The 12,146-nt window shown below is 37.3% G+C and overlaps 1 protein-coding gene across 4 annotated transcripts in view; it reads left to right on the plus strand.

The window, feature by feature from the left end:
* The window catches only part of cpne5b (copine Vb), a 131,619-nt gene that overhangs the window by 114,822 nt on the left and 4,651 nt on the right, over positions 1-12,146 (plus strand). For all 4 annotated transcript variants that reach the window (XM_008409300.2, XM_017304842.1, XM_008409302.2 and 1 more), the window contains 5 exons: positions 950-996; positions 2,226-2,407; positions 2,642-2,769; positions 7,536-7,638; positions 11,199-11,256. In XM_008409300.2, the coding sequence (XP_008407522.1) occupies positions 950-996; positions 2,226-2,407; positions 2,642-2,769; positions 7,536-7,638; positions 11,199-11,256 (518 nt within the window). The remainder of the gene's footprint in view (positions 1-949; positions 997-2,225; positions 2,408-2,641; positions 2,770-7,535; positions 7,639-11,198; positions 11,257-12,146) is intronic.

Raw genomic sequence — 12,146 nt, forward strand, 5'->3', positions numbered from 1 at the left:
TATATATATAATGAATGAAAAAGAGAAACCATCTAACATGATTTAACTGATGTTCTGGGGAAACTGGTTGATATTTAGCTTTTTCTCCCCTTCTGAAATGCATAAAAATATTCCTTGTTAAAAGAAGCATTAATTTTCAAGTGTAAATAAAAATAAAAAAACTAAAACCCTAAAACTCTCTACGAAAGATGGTAGAAAGTAACCGTTAGCTCAAAAAGGAAGAAAATTCAGATAAAAAAAAAGAGAGAATCACCGGGAAAACTTTATTTTTTATTTCTTCTTGCAGATGAACCATTTGCTAACCTCATTCAGGGAGAAAAAGTTAATTAATTAATAAAATTAACTTTAATTATGTTAGCACGGTCAGGCTGTGGAACATTACAATCCTCACGCCAAGCTGAAAGGTTAATGGGAATATTAAACACGTTCATTTTATCATCATTCTTTTGCTGTTCTCTCTGGTGACTTTTCTAGATAACGAGAGGCTGTCATTTGAGCCCCTTAGGGCCTCATTTTGTCGTAAATTAGCAAGACGTAGAGGGGGGGAAAGCTTCGTCAGCAGGGAAAATTGGATTATGATTTGCTCTTAAGTGCTCCATCAGTCTAATAGCTTGTTACCAGGCTCGGTCTCTCACATGCTCCTGTAGTCTTTCATTGAGAAGGTGAAAGTCAGATACCTTGGATATCATGTCCTAAATTTTAATTGGCAAATGAGTGGCTGCTGTTTGTGCTGTAACAGTGTTGTTGTTGTTATGGGTTTAGGAACGTGAAAAAGAAGTGAAGTCCTGTTGAATGAAAGCATAGCTGTTATCTGGTTTGTACAATGCCCCTTTAATTGTTCTGAGGAAAATATTTTCTATTGTGTCACAGATTGTGTGAGTGAGAGCGTGTTAATTTTGAATACGACTGTCTGGTCCCTGTTGTTGATTTGCTGTTTTGCCTCCTCCAGGACGCAGATCAATTTCACTGTGGCCATTGATTTCACAGCGTCTAATGGTGAGTGATCACAACTTCAAAGCGTGCGTTTGGTGAGGAGGGCAGGAATACATTGAGGGGAATATCTGACTGTGTCATGTTCATATTTAGAATCAATCTCGCAAACCGAAACAGACAGTGCTGTCATGGACACTGTGTACAATCACCACTCAGCAAGTTAAAGCCTTCTCTGGGGAGTTCCTCCTGCTAAATGTTCTGCTGGTGCACAGGGAGAGGGATATGATGTTGCAAGTTTTAATCCTCACTCTGTGGAACCACTGAATAGCAGTGCAATTAATTCTTACAGGTTCTTTCTGTCTAGAAAGTTATTTGTGGAAAATGTTCTCCCGGTTAGAAAATAAAGTAAATTAGACGAATAAGTTTCAACTCTTTACCGATGAAAAATGTGCAACACCTGAAATCACTGCCATTTTTCAGTAAACGATAGAAAATGAAACTCTTATTTATAATCGTGGTATAAATAGTATATATATAAATAGTGGTTGTATTTAACACATATTAGAAATGCTGGGCTGTTAAAACCTAGAGGCATATCTTCACTGGAGGAATCATTCAGGTGGTCGGTGTAATGGTGCCTTCACACCAAACGCGTTTTGAGCGTCAGGCGCCTCTGGTTTACATTCAAACTCTATGTGGAGGCACGTTGAAGGCAGTTGCGGCGCATTTTGAGCTTCTAGCACAGCGGGATTTGAACTTTTTGGAGCATTTTGAGTGTTCGACAAATCCAAAGTGTCCAATACTCCACATAGACTTTGAATGTAAAAGTCTAACGCTCAAAACTCATTTGGTGTGAACGCACCAAAAGTGCACGTGCGTCAAACTTGAAGCGTCAGATGCGTTTTTGACAAGCGTAACATGTTTGGTGGTGAAACCATGACTGGCCTACATCAAAGATGTGGGACCAACAGCTGCAGTACATGCAGCTTTTCACTGCCAAAATGCATGGCTAAGCCATAAGTATGAACCTGTTGTCATTTATTATGGTTGAATAATCGACAGCACTACGCTGTGGTTTACCTTATAGCAGAGACTCTACTTCCTGCAGCAACTCAAGAGAAACAATCATTAATGAGAGCTGAGGGTCGTCTTCTACACTGACATTATTCAGTCTGTCTAATGCGCATTTATCGTTGTATGGTTTAGCTCATCCACAAACAAGGACAGGTCCAAACCAACGAACGATAAGGTCTTCAGAAGGGATCATTGGATTCTATTTCATTTATCCACAGGTAATCCGTCCCAATCTACTTCACTGCACTACATGAACCCTTACCAGCTGAACGCCTACGCCATGGCCCTGAAGGCTGTCGGGGAAATCATTCAGGACTATGACAGCGACAAGATGTTTCCAGCTTTAGGCTTTGGAGCAAAACTGCCCCCTGACGGGCGAGTCTCTCACGAGTTTCCACTGGTGAATCTCCTTTTATTCATAGTAACTCCATTCAGTTGATTTTTCAAACTGATTTGGATATTATTTCTGCCATGAATATTTTTAATCTATTAGGTCTATTGTTAGTTCTTGCATATTGTATATGTAAGGAACCAGTGTAAGGCATCTACACAGAAATAGTTAGTGAATTCTTTCAGAATTGTATCTATAGGTCTTTATAATCAAAGACCTTGTGTTTGCTTATATCATTTTCAGAATGGAAACATGGAAAATCCTTATTGCAACGGCATTGAAGGGATCCTAGAGGCATACCATCAAAGTCTGAAGACCGTTCAATTATACGGGCCAACCAACTTTGCTCCAATAGTGAACCATGTTGCCAGGTGTTGAACTATTTGTGACATCTTCACCCGTTTGCATTACTGCTGTTCATGTGGGTAGAGTAGTAATTTTACAAAAGTTGCTTAATGGGTGTTGTTCAAGGGTGAAGCATTTTGAAGTCAGCATGACTAGAAAAGCATTTAAGTTCATTTGTTGCAAATGTTTAATACTGCATAGACGTTTTAGCCATAAAAAATGTGGAACACGGTTTTGCAAGTTGACCAAGGTTATCCCTTTTATTTGTTTAGCTTATCATTATTGAGCTACAAGGAATTCTGCATTCCCAACAAATATAAAAATCATATTTCTTTTATTATTTAATATGTTCTTGTTCAGTGCTTGTTCAGTATAGCTGCCCCTTTAGGTTTTTTGCTTTGACAAGTGCATCTGAATAAATTAGAATATCATTACACCGTTAATTTAGTGTATAGTGGCTTACAGCTGACAACTCAAATTTCAGTTATAGAATCCAGAGTTCATACTGTATAAGACTAACAAGAAATACATTTTAATACAGTATTGGACTATCAAAAAGTCATAATTGCTTAAAATGAATGAATTACTGGATTACTGCAGAGTGGCATAGAGGCAGGCTTTGTAGATCTGCTACAGCTTAACCTGTCAAAAAAATAGTCCATAATAAAATCCTAAGTTTGGACAAACAGTATTTAAACTTTGCACTAATTATAAGCACATCACACGAGTCACTTTAAAATGCTAAAAGAAGAAACTGGAGAGAGGGAAAAAAAAAAAGCTTTGAGTAGGTAGTTAATTGAATAGAAACTCAAACAACCTGCACTTCAGTGCATCAAATGTTTTTAGACTGTTCGCCCTCCCTATGTCAAGCAGCCTCCACTTGAGCTTAACTTTTTGTACGATGAAGAGCCTGTTTGAGATTTCATTCAGTTCAGTTTGTTTCTTCTGTTCAATTCATTTTCTTCTGGGTTTTTTTCTTCTTTTTACGACCTGGTTGTGATCCACCAACACAAAACGCCAATGCTGACCACTACATTCACGCTCTTAAGATGTTGATCAGTAGTGTTTGCTTTTACGTGGCGCTTTGAGCTACCAGGTTCTTTAACCATGAACATTGTGATTAACTGTTCCTGAGGAGGGCGTCGATGGCTGCCTGCTGGACGACTGTCAAGTCTGTCATGTCAGTATTCAGTGGAACTGAGCTTCAGATCAACGTCAGTTGTAAGCTATAATTATCACAGTTGAAAGAGGAAAGAAAAAAGACTTGGAGTAGATAATGTGTGTGTGCTGAATGAGCAATTTCAGTTTTTAATTTGACTGACTGAAATAAATTAACTTCTAGTTGATAATCTAACTGAGATGAACCTTTACCTGCTTGTGGCTCCTTTGGCTGTTGTTTTTGACGTTAGTTAAATAATGTTATTACCATCATGAGAAACACTACATGGCAAACATTATTTTATAGAAGGTTTTGTGACTGTTGAGTAGACATGTGAGTAATTTATATTGTCTTAAGTCATTAGTAATCTACATGTATTCCAGTTGTTCAATTTATAAAAACATACATGCACATGAATATTTTTAAACTTTAACTTTCATTTGCTTTTTGAGCAATGTCTGTCCAACTAACCAGTAAACATATTCTGCAATCTGCCAAAAAATTCAGTTTTACTGTCTCAAATCGTATATTAGGAATATCATAAAGCATAGAGTCATACAATGACATCCAGCAGTCGGTAGCAGTAAACTGTTTAAATTGTGCGTCGATCTGGACAGGTTCTTTAAAGAAGAAAGAAAGTTTCACAATTTATTGTTTGGTGCACCTTTGGGTATTTGGATTTTCTTCTCACTAAACTGGAGAACAAATCAAACAAATATTTGGTGTTTGATTTGTTTTGAAATCAAGCATCCAGTGAAGTGCTGTCGCCTTTTCTTTTTCATTTAAAATAAGGTATAAAAATTTTAAGTAAATTGATTTTGGTTTCATAAATTAAAACAATAAATAAATACAATTGTGTGAAAAGAGGAAAGAAAAATGTTTCATCATAATTAGACACGTGTTGGCAAGAGCTCCAGATTACTAATAGTCTCCCAGACTTTCTATTGGTAAAATGTGTTATTGCCCATTAGCCTCAAATAATTTCCAGCCTCTACCCAGATGAACTTGTTTTGAGGTCAGAGTTCTTCAGATCACTTCCAGTAGTGCTCCGTGACACCTGCACCTGCACTGGTTTAAGCAGTCTAAACACAATCCCCACATATCCAAGCTGAAGGACTCTGACTCGACATGACTCCATTGTTGTGTTGCATTGTGTCTGTGCAGAATGCAACTCTGTATTCTGCTGCCAGTCTTGACCAGGATTCTTTTCCAGAAGAGATTTATTTATTTTTCTAAATCTTAATAGGATTTTCCTGGTGAAATAAATAAATAAATGAGTGAAGTCATTTTTTTTTTTTTAATTCCCAGTCAACTTTTACACAGTCTGAGCTCTAACTTAGAAAATATGACTGGGTTTTGTAGCCAATATGGCTGCCACATGTATTAAATGAAGCAAAAGTTGAAAGTGGGCCAATTTATTGGTGCTATTTTGTACTATGTACACTGAACCAGTGTCACATATAGAGATGTGCAGCCTATACTTGTGAACAGGTTTCTTCAGTGCTTGAAAACATAACACGGAGAGAAACATATTATTGCATTGCATATCTGCTTGAATTAGCATCAGAAAAATTAGCAAATCCAACCATAATGCACTCAGCTTAGGATGAGAGTGATGACTAATGAACCATTATTTCCCTGAAATCTGAGTGAAGAAAAGAGGAAAATGTTCTGTTAGTAGCCTTGTTAAAATAATTTTTCTGACTGGACGCAAATATGCTGTTCTGCTTTGTTTTCTTAACCTTGCTTTCCACAAGTCTAGCTCTTATTGATCGATAGATATCAGGATGCAGTGTGAGTGAGAGACTTGTTGCATGAAGTTTATTTTAAACACTGTGGTCACTGCATTGTAAAATCTTCTCAACTTAGTGTAACGTGTACTTGGATTAGTGTCAGCTTTACATGGTACATGCATATTAAATGTATGTGGAGCAGTTTGCAGCTTCCAGGAAACTTTAAAAAGCTTTAGATTTTCTCTTGTGTGTTAAAATCATCAGTTTTTTTTAAGGTGTCACATAATGTGGTCTACTTTAGTTCTCGTATCGCTCCCTGTTATCCTCAAGAGTTTTGCTGCCAAAAGCAGTCCATAAAAATGTTACTCTGATGAATGTATCTGAATATAAATGTTGTTCAAGTGTTTGAATGCATCAAGGTTTTGCAGATACAGTATTTTTAGCTGTCTGAGGGACGTGGCCACGTGTTTATTTGCTTGTAAATGCTCTTTCTGAATGGTTGCTAAACTCGTCTAGTTACGTCTTAATTACCCTGCTTGCATATTTTCCCAGGTTCTAGGTAATTTTAGACATGAGAAAACAAGGCTTATCGGGAGCACTCCATGGAAACCAGGTTTACAAGATGATTTGTTTTGTAAAAAGTGCAACGATTTTACAGGAAATGAATCTAGTTTGATTTCTCCAATCAAACTGTGTCAAAGGCTTCAACTGAGCCATGAATGCAAGTCATTATTTTCACTTTCTCTGCTCTGTAAAACTACATTGTTGGTCACTTTTTTCTATTAAATGTTCTGCTGGGAAGTCTCAGGACACGACGTTCACCCTATCAAAACTCTGTTAGTAATCAAGCACATCCATCTAATGGCATCTACTGTCCTCCCACAGCAGGATTATGTGCCCTGGACACTCTGGCAGCCTGTCTGTAATTTGGAGCTCTTGCCTTGATGAGGACATCTGGTTTCAGAATGAGAAAATGAGCCATCTCTTTGATTGTGTTGGCCAGAAAGTTCATTTTAAAATAGTTTCCAAAATGTGGAAAACAGCCGAATTATAAGTTTTTTTCATCTTTTTTTTTTTAGATCACAAAAATGATAAGAACGTTTATTTATCATTTGAACTTGTTTGTTTTTTGATACTTGAGTTCTTAAAGTAAGTTGTACTTCTGAAACTACAACAATCTATTGCGGTACTGAAAGAACGATAGTCAGTGTTTAAAATTTACACTAATGCACCAATAATTGTTTGATTTATGAATCGAATTTGTAAACCAGAATATAAACACCCTGCTTTAAATATGTCTGTGTTATCTCCATCCATCCATCCATTTTCTTGCACCCTTGTCCCTTAATGGGGTCAGGAGGTTTGCTGGTGCCCATCTCCAGCTAACGTTCCGGGCGAGAGGCGGGGTCACCCTCGGCAGGTCGCCAGTCTGTCGCAGGGCAACACGGAGACACACAGGACACACAACCATGCACACACACACTCACACCTAGGGGCAATTTAGACAGACCAATTAACCTGACAGTCATGTTTTTGGACTGTGGGAGACCGGAGTACCCGGAGAAAACCCACGCATGCACAGGGAGAACATGCAAACTCCGTGCAGAAAGACCGGGGCCGGGAATCGAACCCAGAACCTTCTTGCTGCAAGGCAACAGCTCTGTCTGTGTTATCTAACTATTGCATATTTGAATGTTCCTTATTTTTTTTCACACATCAGCACAAAAAAAAACTTTTTGTGTGTGATAACTGAAACAAGTTCTTCTTCAGATGATTTTGAATTTTGGATTTTTTTTTTATTGCTTTGATAAATATGTGAGTAAATCCAAATTTCAGGCTTGTTTGGTTTCTATAGTGAATAACAAGTGATTTCCTAATGTGCGATTTTATCTGTGGGCAGATATGCAGCGGCAGTGCAGGACGGCTCGCAGTACTTTGTCCTCCTAATCATCACAGATGGTGTCATTTCAGACATGGCCCAGACCAAAGAAGCCATCGTAAATGTAAGAAATAAAGACAATTGTTTGTTCTCTCCTACGTCATGTGAAGTTAAACATGTCCAAGGATTCGCATTTGTAGGTACTGAAAGTGTGTGTTAAGACTGGAGTGGGAATTTATTCTTTTCTTAATATCTCTCAGTGAATTTCCACTGAATTTAGTACAGAGTATAAATTAAGATAAACTGCTGGTAACAATAGTCATTTTGACTTGAAAAAGCTATAACAAACTGACAACTAAAGCTTTAGATGATATTGTTTTAAAGAATGATTTATTACAAAAGCAGTTGTGATAAAAATATTAATTATTTTTGTTAACTGTACAATTAGTCTTAATTCATGCTGAAATCCCTCAAAGCAGAAGTCTCTTTACGACTAATAGAGCTTTTACCTTTAACTACATAAATATTTATTTAGTTAAGTGAGATTGCTAACATTGCTAAACACCCTAAACAATGCTAAGCAATGTTAGCAGCGGTGATATGGTTGCATTCAGCTCCAACTTTTTACAGCAAAATCTTGTCAGGTGATGAAATCTACTGCTGCCAGACTTAGACAAATATAATGAATATTTCATTGGAAAGCAAAGGTGTATATATGACATACAACAACAAGTGTTGCATTTCAAAAAGTATTTTGTTACATCGCTAATGAACACACTGACTTTGTGAAGATGGTATGTTGTGTAACTTTTATGTAGAAGACTAAAGAAGACACTAAAAACTCTCTGTAGAACTTCTTTAAGTCACATTTATGGAAAACACTAGTTGGTATGTAAAAGCAAAGAGACAAGCAGACAATACGCAAATGCAAAAAGCATATCAGCTGTGAATTTCAGCATTCCTCAGTTTTCTCTTGTTTTCACACAAATCCAGACACAGCAGGAGCTTTGCAACAACAGCTGTTCTGCAATATGCAGAAAAGAAGCCCTAAAGCCACGGCTTCGTATAACAGTGTCAACAGCGACAGGAGCAGCAGAGTGGATACAGAGTATTTGTTTTTACTTTCAGCTGAAGATTATTACCTTCCTACCAAACAAAATATGCCACAGATATTTGAAGGTTTTGCTGCCTCTATAAACATGGCACAAAAACAGAGCTGCTCTCCAGAGGCTTTCCTGAAACTTGTCGTCACTCACATTTTTTTCGTCTTTCAGCTGTAAACGGCAAGTGTGTGCTACTCTTTTCTTTTTCTTTAGTGTGTCCCTCTTTCTTCCACCCTTCCTGCACCTCCGCAGCCTGCCGCCGGCGCAGAACACCCAGCAGACTGGATTTAAAGGGAATTTGCGACTGTTAATCAAAACATTAGAACAGCCACACCTTCCTTTTAAGATCTTGCCTGCTGCTCTATCTCACAGCCTCCAGCCCTGTGGACTCCTGGTGCTTGCCGCTTCCACTGTTCTTTCCCTTTTACTCTCCACTCCTCTTGGACGAGAGCGATCACCGTGCTGAGGTTGCACACTGTGTGTGCTTCAGACTACATCATGATTGAGTTCATTTTTCAAACAAGAGCAGAGAGACAGATTGAGAAATTCTAAACATGCTCAACTGTCTGTAAACATCTCACCACTTTGTTTGGTTACGTTGTGAGCATGAGGCAGGATATTTGTGTTAAATTAATTTTTTTTTCATCAAAATTCTTTACACAAATACCTCATTATGACAATGTGGCAAAATGTTTTTGAGGGTTTTTTTTTTTGCAAATTTGTTGAAAAAAATCAAATACATTCAGCTTTTAAGAGTACTGTAATAATCACAAGATGCACAAACTTGTATTTGATTTACTAGTAAGACGACTTCTTCTGTGTTGCACTGGATTTTGTTTAGAGGAATTAGAGCTCTGATCCCTCTAAAAGCTCCACATTTTCAAATCATTAATTTTAATTGAAAGGCCATTTTAAATAACTTTCCTCTTTACAATCCTGCGTGTGTTGATCTGTTGCATAAGACTCCAATAAATCTCAATGAGGTCAGGGGTTGTAAGGACAAAAAGGACTAAACATTTTTGTTATCAAAGAAAAGAAGGAGCAAAATGTGTAAGCTGCTATGAATACAGGAGCCTGATTCGTGCATGGATTCTACAAGTGACATGGAAACACACAAAGAGAGTTAATTTGCATAATGGTTGAGAAATCATATTGGGTATTTCAAGTAAAGCTGTTACACTTCACACCACTCCTCAGACAAACGTGAAACGTAACCTCAGTAGTTTTATCTGGACAGCACATGTGGAAATATTGTAAAAGAAGGTTTGCGTTTGCAGCAGCAAAATAAAGGAAAGTGATGACAAAATAAATCAAATCAAATAAAAGAAATAAAGAGAACACAAGTACACATCACGACTGTTGATCGTCCTTCTGAACTCCCTGATATACAAACAGTTGTTTTATTTTAAATCGTCTTTCTTCTTCCCAGTCTTTGATAGAGAACAGACTTGTAGGATGCATGACTAATCCCTCTCCGATCAAAACGTCATACCACCCGAGCTGTGGATTTCTGCAGCTCCTTCAGTTACCATAGATTATTTTTTTTTTTGCTTCATCATGACTATACTTTTCAGTGGAGGGTTCTGAAATAGCTTAATGGCCTAACCCCTCTTTAAGCTTTCCTGCAGCTTTATCCCTGAACTGTCAGCTGTGTCACGTGATTCTCATCATTCTGTCTGTTATGTTAAACAATTTTCTCCAACAAAACTCTGAGGCCTTGGCAGAACAGCTGAATTTTTATTTTTTACTTTTTTTTTTTTTCCTGAGATGACGTCACATACAGGTGGTCTCTGTTGAGCAATTAGGTGACATCTGGAAGCAATTAGTTCACTTTAGAATTAAACTAAATGATGCAAATACTGATGAAAAATACATTTAACAAGTTTTTATTTGAAAAACTATTTCAAAAGCATGTGTTATTTTACCTTCCCTTCATATTGCATTTTTGGGGTTTACCATAGTCCTGCCAATTCTGCTTGACGTTTGCTTGCAAAATGTCGATCTCGTATACCAAACCATTGTCTCATTTGATTAGACGTGGAGCCTGGAGTCGACTGGCAGGTGACGGGGAAGGTGGCTGTAATTACCTGTCCAGCACCTCCCCCCCCCCTTCCTTCCTCTCATGGCTCATCCATCTGCTGCAAACTAAGTCATGCTCAAGCTTGCTGCCAACAAATTTGTCCATTTTTCTTTCTAAGCCAGCATCTCAACCAACCAGCAAAGCATTTTACTCCTCTTTCTTAGAGGTGAATATGTTGCTGAGGCAGACTGCCATTTGGGAGATAGGATCATAATGTTTTTAGGTGAAAACAGTTTATGTGAGTGACTTGCTACAGTTAGATTGGTTGTGTGGTTATCATAACAGCATCAGCTACAACAAATAAATATATAAATAAAAAAATCTCCCCATGCATTTCAAGTTAAGCTATTACCACGAGCAGTCAGTTCACGCCACTGTCTCAAATCTGATAACTAACATTCAGGGTCCTGCTCATAAAGAAATAGTTTGTTTACTTGGAAATATAAAAACATTTTCACAGTCACAATGTTTTACATTTTTTGCATTTTGATTTCTTCACAGGCTGCCAAGCTTCCTATGTCCATAATCATCGTAGGAGTTGGTCAAGCTGAGTTTGACGGTAAAATAACTTTGATAGTTTTATAAACATACAGTGCCTTGCCAAAGTTTTTATTCTTCTTGCAGCAATCAGAAGCTTTAATGTGGCCTTTTAAAATCTAAGTGCAAGATCAACAAAAGCTGGACTTTTTACTAATTAGCTGATGTCTGAAGATAACTGATAGCATCAGATTTTATACAAATACATGCCATGTTTTAGAGATTTATTATGTGAAAAATATATAAAGTATAATTTTGCTTTCACTTCACAATTATGCACTTTGAGTTTATTGCATAAAGTTCATATATATTTTCAGTTTGAGTGTAATGTCACAAAATGTGATAAAGGTTCAAGGATTATCAATACGTTTGCAATGCACTAACAATGTTAAAGAAGAAATTAAAAAGCACATGCACAACAATCAAGATTAATATTGTTATACCAAGCTTTTAACATCAGAACAATTGAAAAGTTTGTAAATGCAGACATTTGGAAATGCAGCTTTCCACAGACTTTTCTTGGGCAAGAAGAGTTTCAAAAGTGGGATTCAGAAAAAATACAGCCATATTCGCTACAAAATCTAAGCAACGCGATATAATTCTTCAGTACTAAGAAGCACAGCTAAACTCAATGCAGCATTTTAAGTCGAATGTGTGTGCTGCACGGATGTCTCCAAAAACGAAGAAAAGATAAAAGAGACAGGAGTTTTCCCTGATCAGCCTACTTTCATCTCACCCTGACGCTCTGTCACTATCTCATGTCTGCTCTCACTTTGTTCAAAGGCTGCAGCTGAAAAATATTCAGAAGACAGCAAAAGTATAAATAAAGCAAAACCAAAGTAGCTTAACACACGTTTGAAAAAGAAAACAAAGGCTTTAACTTCTAGAGGATCATTGGACTGTTTGCTGTAT

Source organism: Poecilia reticulata, linkage group LG5 (assembly GCF_000633615.1).
Source record: "Poecilia reticulata strain Guanapo linkage group LG5, Guppy_female_1.0+MT, whole genome shotgun sequence".
Taxonomy (NCBI): domain Eukaryota; kingdom Metazoa; phylum Chordata; class Actinopteri; order Cyprinodontiformes; family Poeciliidae; genus Poecilia; species Poecilia reticulata.